The sequence below is a fragment of the Dicentrarchus labrax genome, unplaced genomic scaffold (assembly GCF_905237075.1).
Source record: "Dicentrarchus labrax unplaced genomic scaffold, dlabrax2021, whole genome shotgun sequence".
NCBI lineage: Eukaryota > Metazoa > Chordata > Actinopteri > Moronidae > Dicentrarchus > Dicentrarchus labrax.
This window is the reverse complement of record NW_026136720.1, coordinates 20,783,528-20,802,506: the sequence shown is the minus strand read 5'-3', so window position 1 is coordinate 20,802,506 and position 18,979 is coordinate 20,783,528. Positions and strand designations below refer to the sequence as shown.

Here is an 18,979-nt window from a genome sequence, read left to right as displayed (position 1 = left end):
CGAACAGTATCTAGTTCCTCAGAGAGTAATGTTTCTCTATCTGTGTTATAATCAAAACAAGCCTTTCAGTCCTCCCAGTGCTGTCGCCTCTGGCACCTGAGCTCTGACAGGTATTCAGTCACAGCGTCATTTCATCACCTGCACAGAAGTACAACTGTGCCCGCCTGACGGTCAGGTTCAACCGCAGCTATGTGATGAAGCTACACAGCCAAAATACCAATCATTTTCGACACGTGTAAAACATCCCTTGTTTGTTATTGTGCCAGAGCTTCTTAGGATGGATGCCATTGTATGAAGCAGTAGTCAAATGCCACCAAAGCTCTTATTTTTCAGGAAATTTTGAATAAAACATTTTTTTACGAGGAGCCTGGGGACCATTTACTCTTACGTAAGATAAGTGTAAACACAAACGCAGCTGCAGTTACAACTTTTCCCCAGAAGCAACGAGGAGTTCTGAAACGTAATTCATGATTTCCAGATGACAAACAGTATATCCAACTGACCGTACAACTGTCTGGTTTCACTGTACAGACCTCCACATGAGACGCACATGGTGTCAACATGCACAGCTGCGTGTTGACATGACATCCCCATATGTCCTGACAGGAAGCTGTGTGCTGTAGAACAAAATGGCTGCCAGAAAACAACAAACTATTGGGAGGTACAGAGATCACTGACTATTTGTAAGGCTGGAAAGAACACGATGTCCTTGAACAGACCTTTCCAAAACATGAAATTTCCAATGAAATTCCATAATCCATAATCCTTTATTGATTTATAATCCAGGGTGGATTAGGCGACATTCCATTAGGTTTTTTTTTTCCATCAATGCAGAGATTGGACAACCAGTTTCTGGGTCAAATAATATATAAGAGTCATATGTGGTAAAGACTGGGCTAAATATAGGTTTCCCCTCCATTTTGAGGCATTCCAGTTTCAAAAGGACGTTTCTATAATCCATTTCATGCCTCATCTCATGAGCTGACATTCCAACGTCAGAGAAATAACCTGCTGACTTCTCTTCAGATTTCAACAGGCTTTTGTCACTTCCTTTCTACAACCAGGGTGTCTAATCAGCAACATATGAATCTCTTTCAGCTTGGCTTGAGCTTGCTGCTATAGTAAGTGCAGCTATACCAGCTTGATAGGAGATGTTTCTCTAAACACAACTAAACATCAGGATTTATTAAGAAACACATGACAATTATAGAAAAATATCTCAGTCCTAAATTCAAGCGTCCCCACAGCTATTGCACTACAACAAGTCTTAGTCTCATGGTCATATATTTCTTTTATCTATACTTGAGCCTTACTAGTCTTGGTGTTTCACTTAAGAGGTTCAACATTACAAATCAGAACAATCAAGCTACACGACAGACTCTGATAGGAGCTCTTGTCAAGAATGCCGTCTAAGGTTGAACTTAAACCCTACTTTGGTTAACTTTTGTCTCTTTTCCACCAAATGGTCCAGGGAACTTGGGAACCTTTGGAACTACATGAAGAAAAGTTCTCTACACATTTCTGTTTACCTGTTTGGAGGGTAGGGACTCCGGACCAGGAACTAAATTTAGACACAAGTTCCTCTGAATCAAACTGCAGGTAAAGTTCCTGAATTTATAAAAATATTTGTCGGTTTCTGAGAAGGTTCCTGCAGTAAAACTAATCTGAGGTGGTCTTACAGTCATACAAGGCAGTCAGGTAAATGCACTCAAAGCACAAATAAATACCACCCAAAGGTTCACCATTCAGCATCAGATATCATACGTATCACAATTCACCAAAGAATTTGGCAGCAAAGTGTCTAAGTGTATTTGCTTCCAATATACCGTGGAACCTAATAGTGGAACTGCAGCTCTGAACCTCCTGAAAATCAAATAATTTAATTTCATGAAAATCAATTGCTGACAAACCGACAACATGAGCAGAACCATATCCACAGTAACATCTGATCAATACTGCAGGTGCTGTCCTTACCTCCAATACAGGCCCCGCTCCCAAGATGATCTGCTCCACCCCGCTGGCAAATCCCTTCTGGCTGAGTGCAGTCAGGTGATGAATGAGAAAGTTGGTGCTCTGGGTCTTCCCAGACCCGCTCTCACCGGAAATGACTATGCACTGGTTCCTCCGTCGCTGTAGCATGGCGTGATACGCCACATCTGCCACAGCATAGATGTGGGGGTCCAGTTTCCCCAGTGTGTGGTTGTCGTACAATTTAACATATTTCGGATTATAGATAGGCAGGAACTGGAAGGGGTTAATAACAATAAGAATACTCCCAATGTAAGTGTAGATCTTCTCCTGGCGGAAACGTGCACGAAGGCTTTCCAAAATGGCGCGCTCTGTTAGCTCTGGAAGAGTACAGAGGTCAGACGGAGGGTCGCTCCCTGTAGGCTGGGGTAGGAAACCCCGCTCCACCATGCGTCGACGCTCCTCAGTCACCCTCAGCCACATCTGCAGGCTGCCGCCATAATGAATAGATCCATCCAGATTCTTCTCCCGCAAGAGGAAGCGGTAGTCGTCTCCACTGCACAGGCCGCTGCGGTTTTCCAGGGCACTCCGTGGCCACAGCATCATCCGCTGAACAGGGCAATCGCCAGGGTTCAGGATCCATTCCTCCCCACCGAACTCCTTCACCTCAGCCAACACGTAGCATTTGGTTCGCTCCAGGTGCAACCGTTCGATGAGGCACTCGATGGCTTCAGCGGCTGTGGTGTTCTTGCGAGCACTGACGGGACAGTAAATGGTGCCCTCAGCCAGGGCGCCTGGGTAGACGCGCAGGGTGAACTCCTGGTCCTCCAGGCGCCGCCGCATGCTGCCACTGGTGGTGGCCATGTTGGCGCTGCTGGCGTAGCTGCAGCCGCCATCTTGTAAGCTCATGGTGGCGCAGTAGGTCCCATCAGCACACCGCTCTCTGGGCCCCGAGGACTGACTCAGGTCATCCCAGCTGGAGGGGGACAAAGATGGAGAGAGAGAAGAGATGGAAGAGGTTAAACATGGCAGCAAAGCAACAGAACAACAAGGGTTCAAAGGAGAAATTTGTCGTTTGAGACATCACTTCATGTCCTGACAGCTTTGGGCATTTCCAGTACAGTGAGTCACAACAGGGTCAGTAGAGTCATGGCGATTTCATCTGTCCCATGACACAGTAGGCCGACTCAATAGGCTTTCTGTTTTGGATCATAAGGGACTACTATCACAAACACCACAAAAGAGGAGCATGAGACGAGTCAAAGAGAGGGACAAGAACTGATAGCTATTCAAAACAATGAGGAACAGTAGCTGCTTCATGAATTTAAAGGCTACTGGCCAGCTTATCAGAGCCACATACCCTGTGTGTGTGTGTGTGTGTGTGTGTGTGTGTGTGTGTGTGTGTGTGTGTGTGTGTGTGTGTGTGTGTGTGTGTGTAATCCAAGGGCTCTAGCCGTGTGCCAAGATTAACAGCTGCCACCTTCCACATAAAAGTGACTGTAATGAGAGCACAATGGTGTAATTCACCACTTCCCTGTTGATAGTGAACACAGCACTCCATTCTCTCTCCTAACACACACACACACACACACACACACACACACACACACACACACACACACACACACACACACACACACACACACACACACACACACACACACACACACACACACACACACACACACACACACACACACACACACACACACACACACACACACACACAGTCCAGTTACACAGACAACAAAGCTGCAAATGTGATGTAAACTGTTTATTATTGTTGTTAAACATGCTGAAGTTTATGGGACAGAGATGAAGCTAGAGAAACAAAGAAATTCTGATGAGTCAGTAATCAGGATTAAGTGTTTCAAATATCCTTTTGATGGAGGTAGGTACGATTCCTTTTTTAAAGTAGACATAATCTTGTATTTGAATGGCATTCTTTAAATATCTGCCAATTTAATTAAGACCCTCATATCACAAAACAATGGGAGTTTTGTGTCAGGTAGTAACGGTTCCAAACTGACTTGTTTGTTTCTGGCATCTCTGTCAGTGTTTTCTTTATTCAGTAGTTTTCAGTACAGTATTTGTTGAAAGGAATATATTCAGGGAACCATTACTCCGACCCTTGCATTTTCAGTTGTTTTTAATACTGGCCTTGAAGCCATTGAAGCGTAATTCATTGTCCTGTATCATACTTAAAATGCAGAACAGGAAAGGTTTTGCTGGACACTAGTCTTTGCGGCAATACAAAGTGCCAAAATTGATGCATGTATTTTAAGCATAATATCACTGTGCATGAACCCAAAAGAGGATGGATCACTAAAGTACCCCAAAATGTAAAAAAAAAAAATATAAGCCAAAACAAAGACCACCATTATGAAGACTAAGTTGATCCCTGCCAGTTGCCATCTTGCCCTCTGTTGTACAACTCTGGTCAATAATTTTACTTTTCTCAATCAGTGAACTTCATCATCTCTTCCTATTTTCTATTTCAATTGCTATTCAGTTTAAAAACAAACAAATACATGCATCAGGTTTTTCTACATTTCCTTTCTTTTTCAGATCAGTTCTCAATTTCAAGGCTTTACATGCAGACTTAACTGAGGTTATTATTTCAATGAAAACATGTACCACTGCTTTTTTAGTCTCTCATTTAAATAATCTCTCCCCTTTTTTGCTGAATAACACTTTCTTCAATGGCTCTCTCAGCTACAGTAAGTGTGTCTGCTAGATAGATAGAGAAAGAGAGAAAAATGAAGAGGATGAGCCAGCCAGTCGTCCTTTGAGTGCCCCAGACAGACCCTCCTCTCCCTCCTGCTGTCTGGAGTGATCCTGACCACCTACAGCAGTCTGCAGCAGCCCACCACCACCACCAGACAGAGACAGAGAGAGAGAGGAAATAGACAGCTGGGTGTCTATAAGAAACAAAGCAGTGAACTGTGAGGGATGAAAGACAGAGCAGAGGCAGAGACGACAGAGCTGAGAAACAGATACAGATGAAAGAGAGTACACAAGATTCAAAACAAAGTCCCACGCATCTGATGCAGCCAGTCCTTGGAACACTAACAAGCTGTTCAAATGGGTAAAAGGTCAGTTCCAGTCTATTATGCAGAAATGTAAATACAGTTTGTATTGTGGGTCCATTTGAGCTGTCTGGTGGGCTCCTTTTGGGTATGTGTGGTGCTTGTGCAAATACAAAATGAACAAACAAACGAACAATGAAGGCCACCACTATAGCAAACTGCATATCAAAATCAGATCAGTAGTATGTAAGACTGATTGATTAACAAACAACATTAAATTGACAATTCACTCTAAACTGTCTAAATCTGACGACGACGAGCATCTACACTGTTGATATAAAGACACAGTTACTTAAACCAGCTGTCCTAGCCTTCATTCAGCTCTCCTGTTGGTTCCTCTTCATCAGTTCTCTGTGGCTGGCTGATGTCAGCACTCAGTCTAACTCAGTGAGTCATTACGCTGGAAAACAGTGACTTATGACTGTCATCGTCAAATCCTTGGTCAGTGCTAAAATACTAGCCACTTGGGGCGAAAGACAGCTTTCACAATGAGAATAAATGACAGACAGAGCTACAGCAGTGTGAGAGGGAGTGTACAGTATGTGTGAGAGAGTGTGGGTTTTAGTGAGTAAGTACCAACTGTTATCTTGAATATATTTCTTTACACACTATCAAAAATACCTAAATAATAATATATTCTGCGTGTTATACATTTTTATATACAACACTAACCCAGGGGATAAAATGTAAGAAACATATTAATATAAATACATTAAATAAGACCTATTTTGAACTTTGTAGCTAAATGTAGGTCCTGAACCAGCAGGAAACACTATTCTGTACAAACAAAACATGGAAAATCCACCATGATACAATATGGATATATGCCTGCTCTTCTTCCTATCACTGATTGATACAGAGCAGTACATTTTCTGAACAAAATATATTTCAGAAGCAAAAGAGGTTTGTTTATAATAAATAGAAAAAACAGTACAGTAATTCATATTTTATCAACATAAAACTGAAAGAAAACATTACAGTATCAGTTATTCTGATACAGAAATTATCTCTTAGAAATACCACGAAAAACACCACAGATCTCACCAAACTAAAAGGATATTGTGGATTACCAGTTTAAAGGATAGGAGGGCAATCTAAATCCCCACTTCGGGTAATGCCATTTCTTTCCCTCCAAAAACGGATATACAAGTTTAATTCTTCCCTCGCCTGCATTGTTGCCTCGAAAGCTAATACCCCCGCGTTAAACTGAGCCCCCCTCCAACCTCCACTGGAGCGGGACAGAAAATCACTCGTATCTTAAGAACAGTTTGGAGAATATTAACCTCTTTGTTAGCTTTCAACAGCCTGTCCGCTGAGACTTTATGAACCAGCAAGCTGGACAGCAGGAGACGTCAGGAGGAGCGGTAAAGTTGAACAGTCTGAGCCATCAGGGGTGGGGACTGATGGATGGTTTTTAGGGTTCAAAGGTCAGAGTGAGGAGCCAAGGTTACATACCAGCTGAGACTCTCACAAATCACATGTGTGCAGCTACGAAGCTGGCCACCAAACTTTTCTGGCATTTCCTCAAACAGCTGCATGCGGTGAGGTCATTCAGGCAGGAACTGGACGGCTATTAGAGTACAATGGATAGACATGACCTTACTGTACATTCAGCATGTACACCAAAAACTATTGCTGAAGGAGTTTTGATGATGATGGATTAAGCTGGAAAGTGATATAAGTCAAGCACAGGGAGGAGACGAGATGAGATGGGAAGGAGAAAGTTGTGGAAAGAAGGCAAACTAAAAGAGGTGGTGAAGTGGAGGAGGCTAAACGTTTGTTATGTCTTGTTTTGACACGGTCGAATCTAAAGTGCTGACAGCATGTTGAGATAAGGCCATAAGCTGATGTGGTGGAGGAATGAGCTTGTGCTCTAAAATGGAGAGAGATTGAAAGAGTAGTGGACGTCTTAATGAGAGTGTGCCAGTCATTAGACTGGTGGACAGGTTCAGCCCCAGGTTACAGACATTCAGAGCCTTCGATTAGGCGGAGGGGAACTGCTAATGTTAGAAAACTGTTCCAAATAGACATGAATATTTAAAGAATCCAGCAGAGAAAGGAAATTAATTCAGAAAGGAGCAGGAGAAGGTAAGTTTAGAAAGAAGAAAGATGAAGAGAGATTATTTTCATCGTTGATTTTCTAAATGCCAAAGTGATGTCTTTAAATGTCATATTTTGTTCAACAGTCAGTCCAAACCTCCGAAATACAGCATACAATCTGCACATTGTGAAGCTGAAACCAGCAAATGTCGTCAATTTTGCTTAAAGAAATTACTGAAAGAATTAAATAAATGATCAAAATAGTTTCAGCTCAAGACAGGAGTACACAAAATGGAGAAAATTAGATGATGCCAAGCAGCTATATATGACCAAATACAAGTTTAAAGATATTTACTAATTATCTATGACAATGGACAATGGATATTATCTGAAAAGTAATAAATTAATTGTCCATTACAACTTCCCAGAATTCAGTATTGCTGTCTCTCCCATTAAGCCTACAAGTCTACATTGTGGTTGCATTTGTCCATTAGTTGCTGCATTAGAAGTTATTAATGCATTTATTTGTTTTTGTGTTCAGCTAAAAGCATAAAATATGAGCAACGTTAGTTAAACCCATAAGTCTTTATTACTTCAGACTCATAATTATTGACTAGGGAACAATAAGAGTCAAAAGCTTTGTCCAAAATGATTCACTTAGTAACTTACTTCAGACATTACTCCTCAGGACTGTATGTGTTTCTATTGAGACTGTAAATCATACAGATGTTCCTCTCCTAACAGAAGGCATTTGCAGACTTGTGAGGCAGGTTATGAGTCAAGTTAGCGTGAATTCATTATGCAATCCTGCTACTGTGGGTTGGCCAACTTACTTGATTCCAGCTGTTTCATCTGACCAACATGTATAATCATTACACCTCCTAGTGTTAGTGTTACGCGATGGTTACTACATCTATTTGATGATTTATTATTTATCTTCAGGTGCAAAGAAAACACACATAAGTTTGTCATGTACATGATGGTTTTATTATTAGTCTGTTGTGTTGAATGAATGAATGTGTTGTCTGAGCTGTTATACTCTGAGCTCACAAAGGCAAAATCATAAAATGTGCTGTACATAAAAGTAAATTTAGTCCCTTGGCCATGAAAGTCCCTGTTTTTGTCGAAGCACTTTGCGATGGACTAGGAACTATCGGGGCAGAATTTGCAGTGGTGAACTGCACTGACACGGAATGTGCAAAATGGTCCTGTTTCTGTGACTTAGTAGTTCCTGCTAAACTTTGTTTGAAAACGTGCGTTTATAAAAAAAAGACTTGAGACTTGACATTTTGTGACTCATGAACTTCTCTTCTACCCACTGGTCACGTACCGACACTGCAGCCCTTTCTCTCTCTAGCAACTGTGATGAGGAGGTAGTTTCTCATCTTTGAAACTACTACATCTCCAGATCTTTCTTTGGCACAGAAAGAGAATAGAAACTGATATTTTACAGCAGCAGGGCAGCAGACACACAGTAAATTACTGTGTCTATACAAAAAAGTCCATTAGAGGATACAGGGAGTCTTTAAGATCATATAAAAGCATGGAAAGCTGCCAGGGACAGGCACACATCCAAGATATTAAATACAGATGAGAAGCTCAACTCGTCTTGCAGGTCTTCAGAGTCTTCAGAGTGGTAAACAGTAACACCCCCTCCTCTCCCACAGTCGGTTCTCACCAGTATAACAGCAATAAACACCAAACCTCAGCATTCCTCAACACTGCTCACACACACATAAACACACACAAACACACACACATGTTCACCTAACTTTAAGTCTTTCAACACAGAAGGTGTGTTTGTTTCCCCCGTCCCAAAACTGAGGGTTGTACTATACTTATTAAACTGAGGATGATTGCATTGCAGAAAATGAACTACATGGTTTAATTACACTTTGAGCTGTGACTAACACACACTAATTCTTTTCTACCTACACACACACACACACACACACACACACACACACACACACACACACACACACACACACACACACACACACACACACACACACACACACACACACACACACGCTCCCACCCCTGATCACTCATCAGAGAGGATCATTCAAAGATTACAGGCATATTTTAAACTCCCAGTGGGTTTACTCCTCACTTCTGGCTGCTGCTGATCCACATTGAAGTTTTCTCAACACACACACCCTCCAGTCAGACTCCCTGAGCATCAGCTCAGACGAACCACACCTTGTGCTCACACATCTCACCAACATTGCCTGAATTCAAAACTAAGAAAGGTGTGTGTTGATTTGCATGCAGTCCAACTGTTACCTGGATTTTTGTCTTGTTTTTGAGTACAATATTTCTTTTCTGTTTTTCATCAAAATAAACACTCCTGGATTCCCAGAATATTACTCAATAATAGACTTTTTTGGGTTCGTAAAATCTTTTAAAAGCTTGTTGTTTAATGCCTAAAATTACTGCAGCAGGTGGTTTGTTACACAGAACCATCTGGGAAGTCGTCGTTGGACACTGTTTAGGAAAGGGCATGCACTTTCAAAATATACTCAGCAGTTGATTGGGTGAACCATCTGTCTATCAATGTCTATCAGGAGCAAACTTCAACCAATCAGCTCAATGAACCAAATAATGTACGAACTATTCAGTCAGTCGGGAGAAGAGAGAAAACATCTTCAGTGCCGTTCTTTACTCTTCTTTCAATGAATAAATACTCTCCAGTTCTGATAGAACTACCCTAACCTCATTAGCAGCTGCCAGTCACTTTTCACACATGTCATCACACACACATAGCGTTAAACCCCACCCGTAGGTCATGCCCATAGCTGCCAGTTCCTCAAAGGATGCCGATTGGTCTGAACCACAGTGGTTTGGACACAAGCACATAGATTAAAGCCTGGCAACATCGATGAGTCTCACGTGATCTTGTGAGTCCAGCTGCCTTACAAGGTCAACAGCTAGCTTCTCGGTTCCTAAAAAGTCTGACATTTCAAAAGGTCAGAAATTTTTAAGTCGCCCACACGATCCGTGGTAAAATGAGCGGGGAAAAAGCAAATCTGTAAAAGTGTATCTCAGTCATTACATCTAGACCCTCACTATGATGGCTCAATCAAGCGCCCCCTCTAACCCTAACCCTAAACCCCCCCAAAACAGGTATGAATACTTACGCCTTCATGGTCGGACAACCTAGTTTGTTTAAGGCATACTGAGCCTGTGACTGTGCTACTGCAGCATTTACTTTATGTGTGAATGTGACATAGAGTGGAAAACAGAAGATGTGTTCAGGCAACTTTCCCTGGAAAGTTAAAGGTTAAGATATATAAAAAAAATACTAAATAATAAATGCCTTGTGTGTGCGTCTGTGCGTGTGTGTGTGCTGTGTGTGTGTGTGTGTGTGTATTCCTGAATTCCAGCAGGCCAGCAGAGCTCACAGGAACTGAGCCCACACAGACACAAACATTTGCCAGAAACTAGTGCACGCTGAGACAGAGTGCCATGTCTTTCAGTGCAGCGCTATGGAGTGTGTGTGTGTGTGTGTGTGTGTGTGTCTGCCTGTGCATGGGCATGTGCGTGTGTGAATATGCAAAGGAAAAATGAATGTGCAAGTTGCAATTACTGTACTGATAAAGATGCTAAAAAACAGTCATACTTGTGATGTAGAGAGAAGATGACAATGAACATATACAACAAAATATACTGTATGTTGAGAGGAGAAACAAGAAGAAGAAGAAGAAGAGGAGAGGAGACAAGAGGGGACAGGAGAGGAATGTTTAAACTACTATTTATCTCTTCATATGCCATCAAAATACATAACGGCACTACACTGCTCCCCTGAAAAGGTCAATATTGTGTGTGTGTGTGTGTGTGTGTGTGTGTGTGTGTGTGTGTGTGTGTGTGTGTACGCGTGTGTGTGCTCACGACACGATGCAGAGCCACTTCCCTATCGTACTATTACATTCCCCAATGGGGGATGACATCACCTCGACCTGCGCCAGCATCCTCCTGACACAGGAAGGTTCACGCACGCACACACGCACGCACGCACGCACGCACGCACGCACACGCACACGCTAATGGAGCATCAGTGTAAGAGGGAGCTGTATTGATTGAAGACCCCCCTTTCAATCAGACATCATCTGAGCATCTCTGTTGCCATGGTTACAGGCTAATTGAAATCATACCTTTCAGTATGATATCATTGTGTTTTCTGTCTTCAATCAAGGATCGTAATGCGAACTGTTTTGTTTCTCACACACTGAAACATGCTTTTCTGTTTCCCTAATGTCTCTTTTCTGTCTCTCTGTCTCATGTTCCCTTTTAAATCCTTCTTTTTAAGCTACATAACTAGCTGCAGATCAAACAGTAGTTAAGACAGCATTAATACCATTTTTTGGCCAATTAAGGACAGCAGAATAAGTTGTAAACAGACAACCATTTATGGCAATGATCAGTCTGAACAAAAGCATTTCTGGGCACCAAAACCAAAACAATAAGCCGAAAGACAATTAAAACACTACGAAGAACTGAAGAGAACAGACTTGTGTGGTTATTCTCAGTGAGTCAGTCTGTCACCATCAGCAGCACTTTTCACTTAACATGTAGTCAGCAAAAGAGGTGTATATAACAATTTTCTAATTTTAAAGCAAAATACTAATGTAATAAACATTCTTCACATGGTTTTATAGAGCTGAAAATATATTTGTCTATATTCAAAATGTTTACCTGAATCACCAAATTAACTGGTTTGTTTCTTTTTTTGTTTTTTTTGTATATGTGACCAATGTCACTGCCAACCTTTGCGTGCCTAAACCTTAATCTTTTCAGAATATTAAAATGAATGCAAATTTAATCACAGAATGATTACACTTTCATACGCACCATAAATTATTTTGTGAGCTTTTAAAGGTGAGTAAACTGCACTGCAAAAACAAAAGAGCAAGTTTTATCTTGCCCCATCCTTTCTCAGTATGCAGCTAACCAACCCCCGGGAGACACAGATGACTCTATAAGTGATGAACAGCGAGTGGTTATTGATCCGAGCCTGTGAGCAGAGAGAAAATGTCGACCTCGCCTGCAGGGTGATGGGGTGTGTCCTGCAGGCCTTCTGTCTGAGGTTTAGCCTGAACATGACCAACAGGAACTGAGCCTGAGACGGGCAGAGAGTCTGTCTGTGTTTTGAGGTCAAAACTACAATCATCCCAAAATAACACATCATTTTTCAAAACTTTGACACTCCCATCACCAAACCAATGATACAAGATTGAAGAATGATATAAAGGGGAAGTTTAAACTAACTATTTACATATTTAGGGACACTCTAATCCAGAGATCTGGAGAAAAAGAGCAGGAAAGAAGCATCTCTACTCAAACCTGCCTGCCCAACTCACCACATTACAGCTGTCTGTGACCATGGAGAGGGAAAGGGACAGACCCTGGCAGTGTTGGCAGGAGAGCTGTGCAGTATGCATGGGACTGAATTACAACAGAATATATGTAAATGTATTTCTCACCTCTTCTCTGATGGTCTGAATAACTCACTAAATAGTGCAAGAAAGTAACTAAGCTGGCAAAACTGGTCTGGACCAAAGTGGTGAACTGACCACAAATTCGAAAATATAAAAGAACAACCTTGAATAATTTGAAATTATACTTTTGCGAATTTTGGTGGAGGGTTAAAAGCTGCAATTGATACAACAGGTTTCAAATCAAACTAAATTTTAAACTTAGACTAAGTTTTCATATCAGTTACACCAAAAACTCTCTTCCCCTTCTCTTGCTGAATAAAAGTGGATGTGAGTCTGAGCCAAGGACAAGTTCGGCCTGCATTTCTCTCCCACAAAATGAGCGAAGCCAACAGAAACACCCCTGACTGCGTTTGCATTAAAGCAGCTTTGCTCAGGACTTGTGCACCAGAATAAGAGATGATCTGCCCACAAGTTTGGCTCTCAAGGTGCGGTCAGTTGAACACTATCCAGTGGAGCTATTGCTGAGTAACTACTGGACACCGCAGAACTGTGGAAAATGAAAGAGTAGAAGTTAATAGGGCGGGCAGGAACAACAGACACGCTTAAAGACGCACGAGGAAACCTGCATCTGAAATGTCAACAGAGCGACCACAGACATACCATCTGAGCCGTCGCTGTGCACAGTTACCCAACATCAACAGTCCTACTTTCCAAACAATGCTACAAAACCAATCGAACCCCGCCAGGGTCACTGTGTCACTAATAGCTCCATCATCCTCATTGATCCTCCAGTTTCACCACCTCTGTTTCCCGTTAGTCCCTCAGTTCTTTGCTGGGATTTGTGTCTGCAGGAGAACGATCAATATCCGCCTCTCTCTTTTGTGCATTAGAAGTCTACATTTTTCATTTTCAAATAATCAATGTTCAGATAAACTCTGGTTTTTATTTTCCCCACAGAGCTCAGTGTCAAGAGGACAGGACAGTTAAGGCTAAATTATGTGACGACGTACAGAACAAAAGAGCTTATTTTATCTTGCATTACTAAGCTGCCCTGGTAATGACCGTCCATAAAAGGTCTGAGATGTAAAATGTCAGGACCAATTAAATGCCCACATGAGATGCAATCCTCTTTTAACCCTTCATTTAAAACAGCCTTTTTTTTCTCCAATTATACCCAAAGGGGCTCAGGGCTGAGTAATGCTAACAGAATGACAGATCCCCATGCATAATTTCTGAGCTGTAATGAATGGTGCGGCATTGGGCGTTTTGGGAAGATCAAAGCGATGCAAGTCTGGCCCTAATAATGGCCCTCACAGCGCTGGACCAGGAAGAACCATACATGTCACAACCGGCAAAGATGTGTGCATGTTTTTGCATGGAGAACAGGGGATTACAATCTTCGATGCAGATGCAAAACCTGTCTCCCCAAGCTACAGGCCTTTGTGACATTTGCTGAATGCAGTTTTGTAGAAGCTTTTGCTGCTAACATACATAGTCATTGACAGAGCAGCGTGACAGGTAGAGCAACTGTTTACTCCGAACACTTGGCCACTTCCTCTCTGCACTCTGTCACTATGGTTCACGTCAACAGGCTGCCACGCCTTTATCATGGACAAAACAGGTCAACAGCTAATGTGTGCATTTGTGCACATGTTGGATTTTGTGTGTGCGTGTGTGTGTTAGTGTGAATTTAAAAATACATAGAAGCAGTGGCAGTCATTGCAGACGGAGCCAAATGGCTCGGAGATGAAGAGGTCTGCAGCACTTCAATAAAAGTGGCCTGAAACACGACACTAGATGCCGCACAGCCAAAAAAAGGCAAAGACAAGCAAAACAAGGGTGCCACAAGAATTACCAATGGCATGTCTTTTAAACAAGGGATGGTATTTGACAATCAGCAGAGGGGATGTCGAATTGCATGTTTGCGCCCACATTTCGGGCACTGCCTTTGACACTGGCTCTTAAACATTCTGTACTGGAATCTAAAATGACATGTCGTCTGTTGGAGCGCGAGTCTCTTTTTCCTCCTTGTGTTTCTCTGTATTTTATTCTCTTTGATCATTGTTTTAACCTTTAACAAGGAGAAAGACCGGCATCACTGATGTTTTCAATTTTAACAACAAAAATCATTTGTCCCATAAACCACCTGTATAAAAAAGAGATAGAAAAACATGATAAAAGCTGTTGACATATCATGACCATGGTGGGTTCAATAAAGAAACACAAATCATAGAGGGAGGGAGAACTTTTTGTTTGCACAGGTGACCAAGTTGCATTGTAATGAATGGCCACCATGGGGAAGTATGTCATCCACACTGATATTGGATGGTTCTGCAGCACATGACTCACTATCAGTGCCAATTGAGGAAGTAGTGTGTCCTTCATGTTGCAAGGGGGGTGGATGGACTTACATACAGTAGCATATGAGCTTCATGAAGAAGAGTTCATGTCAGACCAAAAACTGGTAAAAAAAATCATTACCACATTATTTCCAAAATGTTTAAGTTGCCGAATATTGACTATAACTAAATCTTAATGTATTTACCAGAACCACAAAGCGTTTGTGTTTTTCGCACGTTTCATGGCCACCATAGTTTCTCCTTCGTGCTTGAAGGGGAAAGGTGAAGCGAGGAAGTTGCAATCTGCAACACCACTACATGCCATCAAACACTGTTTCTGGTACAGACTGTACTAACTGTTTTATATGTTTAATTGTCTTGTTGTTTTATTGCTTGCTTTAATGTATGAAGGGCTCTCTGGAAAGCAGTATTGACAACCTGGTGGTGGTGTTGTCATTGACGGTAATCCAAGGTTTTGCAGAATCGTCCAAAAAGGCAGGATGTACAGACAAGGGACCGATACAGATAAAGATATGAAAGCTCATCCTGGCCTTGATAGAAGGAGCTGAAGGAGACATGAGGCTCTCGGGTCAACTATGTCACCAACCATGGCAACATGGTTAAGCAGTGGTGTCATTCAAGTGACGGGAAGAGGAACCGTTATGTTCTCCACGGCCAGCAAGGACAGACGAGAGATCTTCAAGGTCGACCCCCTTAGTAAACCAGCTACTTCAGCGAAACACCAGATACATTGTGAATTAACTCATTTAAAAAGTATTTAAAAAGGACATCCAAAATCTGAGATCACTGGACAAAAATATGAAGAGTGTGCCCTAACCAACTCTGACAAGCTCTGTTTACAAGCTTGTAAGCACTTCATTCGACTGCTGAGGTGGGAAAGGTCTCAGCTTTGATCTCTGACTCAGCAGCAGCCCCGTGCACAAGGTGACAACCTGTACAATGGGGTCCTGCGGCCACTTTTTAAACACAGTGGCAAGAAAATGAGGTGTTTCATTAAGGGAAACTGCTTACTATACGTGGTTAAATGGTACTAGAGTTTCCAGGAAATGTCCATTTGACATTTCGATTTGTTTTCTGAGGAAAGGCTTATTGTTTGCCTCAATCCCACCTATTGTGTGTACCAGACCTTGTATTTCAACCAGACTTAGGAAAAAAAACAGTGCAAGGGCTTTGCTGCTGTACATTCATTGGCAGCCGCTCACATCATCTTGCTCCCTGTTTTTCCACTCTCTCTCGATAGCAGAAGTTTATCTTGGTTCTCAGTTTTCATTCATCCGCAGTAGTGCACCTCCCTCCTACCCTGAAATCCAAAAGGAAATGAGTCTCCAATTAGGGAAAGAGGAAGATGCTTCAAGGTCCTCTTTTGGTTCTGGTGAAACATGACACGATAAGAGGCGAGGAGAAAACACGGCTCTGCGGTCACTTTCACTTCCACCTCACTTTTCAGCCGCAGCACTCCCTGCATTGTGTTTGCCTCCTCCAGTTGAATCGTTTCCCATGATGCTCAGTTTAAATTCGCAGACCAGCAAAAGATTAGCACATCTGCTTCTTTTACTTCACTGTTTATGGCCTGCCTGAGCACTGGATACTGAATCATGAGCAATCAGGGAGACTAGAACATGCAGGATGGCCTAAATTACCTACAAGCCTCCTTGAAGAGCTGCATTGTTGTTTCTGCTGCTGCAGTGCTCTGAGCAGGTCGGACCGTCAGGGGAGGGGACAAAAACAAGCAGAAGAGACAACAGTCAAGTGCAGGTCTGAGTACTAAGGCTGTGGTGTAACACCAGGTAATGATGGGGCTGTGGAGGCAGAAAGACTGGTTCAACCCTTCATTATAGCACACAAACTGTGCACCAGAAGAGACTACCGTTGAGGAGAAACATAAACTGAGGCTTTATTTGAGATGTCACAGACAACTGGCCATGAAATGGCAAAGAACAGGACCAGCGGTGGAAAATAATGAGCACACTGAAAGACCAAAGCTTAACAAATTGTTGAAGAATCAGAGTCAAAATAGGCAAACACAAGCCCACCCTTCAGCAAAGCATACTTGCCCCACTTTGTCTTTGCTGCATTTTCACAGGCCTAAACACACGTGTTTCTGAGTGAACAGTTCCTGCTGCTTCACAATTAAAAGCTTTCTACTGGCCAACCAGCAGGTGGATTTCATTGTGAATCAACTATAAGAAATGTGTTTAAAAAAAAGGTTTTTATCACTGAATTAATGGATCTTTCCATAGCAGCTTTCCTTTGTAGCATTGCACCATACGGGAAAAATCATATTGTGATTGCAATATGATTCACGGTTTGTGGGAATGACCATTTTTGCATCATAATTTTCATTTTCACTAAAAAAAACAACAATTAAAATCACGATGATTAACAAGTTTTCTTACATCTGGAGAACAAGATTTGTAGGCCAGGGTATCTCTGTAGTAACACATTTTATCTATTCAATTGCAGCTCCTGTGATTTGCATATTGCCAATTTTGATAATACTTCAAATAATTGTGTAGCCCTAGTTATTCATCAATGAAAAACATATATAAACAGTCTTTATCAATCAACCTGAAGATTATTTTCTTTAATAATGGATTATCAGTCTTTAAAGGGACACTGTAGGAATTTCTCCCATCTAGCGGTGAAATTTATTAATGTATTTTGCATTCAAACGAATAGTGCTCTCTAGTGCCTCGCGTTTTCAAATGCGTATTGCAACTACGGTAGCCGTTATGTACCAAGAAGCCTACCTGTTGAGGAGAAAGCAGGCAACTTCAGCGTCCCTTTGAAAGTCTTTCTCCTTCATTAGCTCTTTCCACCTGGGAAAAGCTACCCCGATGTTTACCCTCGTTTTTTTAATTCGCCGGTCACGTTGCCTTTTTAATTCCCTTTTTCGCTTTTTTGGCGACGAGGATTCCTTGTCCTGTGGCTCGGCATAAGTATGATCCTCCATTATTAACTAAAGTGCAGTGCAGACTTTCAAATGTGCCGGGGCAGTGACAAGCGCTCTCACTGATCTCCTTCTCTGTTATAGCTGGTTTCAGTCACGTGACGCTGGTTCTGAACGAAAACGCGTTGTGAATTAGCTAGACAGGTAGGCTAGTGCTTTATGTCCCTCTTGGCGATTATAGTTTTTCAAAATGGCGGAACGACATGGAAGCCTCCATGGACTTGCTCGTCCAATGTATATACAGATAAATTCTTCGCTTACGAGGATAAGTCAGATCATTGGCAGAGGTAATTTTACACCAATGAGGACACATTAATGAATGAAGACATTGATTTTAGCTAATAAAGTACTTAAAACACTACACAACGTCCCTTTAAATGTTCAACTGGCTTGTTCTGTCCAATTAAGCGTCCATCATAGAAAAACTAGAAAAGCAATAAATATTCACATTTAGCTGCTCAAAGAATTACTGAACAGATCAACAGATTATCTAAACCGTTGCAGATATTTTTCCTGTGTTTTGACTGTTTGTTTCAGCTCTAGTGCCACATTTTCCTACATAAACAGATCAGCATTTACACTTGCAGTACTGCTTATTCATTATTAAATCACAAAAAAGCATGAACTGCCCACTGTTCACTTTCAAGCATTAGCATTTTTCCTTTCCTTCTGCTTTTTACTTACACTGCATCCAATAGTGTTGTGGCACCACATGTGCAAGCTGCTGTATAAGTGAATGTTTCTTTACGAGCTGAGATAGAACTGAAAGAACAGAAGTAAACAGTGAAAATAACAAATCCCGGATCCTTCAAGTTAATTCTATAACCAATATAACCTGAACAACTACAGTAACTCTTTGTGGCCAAGTGATTATGTTATTAAGTGAAGACCTCTGGCACTGAACGCTCCACTGCGTCCTATCATTGAAAAATGGGTGACGCGCTAAAAGAGATGGTTGGTGTTCTGTTCTGACCCTGGAGGCTAAGAGGGAAACACAAAAGGCTCTTTGGCTAAGATGACTCCAAATAGGGTCATAAATCACACTCTTACCTCAACAAGATCAGCAGCACTGGTCACAGTTACTCACTCAAACCCCAAACAGCCTCACAGAAACTCTTACAATGTGTTTTG

The 18,979-nt window shown here is 41.9% G+C and overlaps 1 protein-coding gene across 1 annotated transcript in view; it reads right to left on the bottom strand.

Annotated features, from left to right (window-relative positions):
• The window catches only part of LOC127352960 (unconventional myosin-IXAb), a 130,865-nt gene that overhangs the window by 95,337 nt on the left and 16,549 nt on the right, over positions 1-18,979 (bottom strand). Inside the window, exon 2 of the mRNA XM_051381874.1 lies at positions 1,975-2,944. Within this exon, the coding sequence (XP_051237834.1) occupies positions 1,975-2,877 (903 nt within the window). The 5' untranslated portion in view covers positions 2,878-2,944. The remainder of the gene's footprint in view (positions 1-1,974; positions 2,945-18,979) is intronic.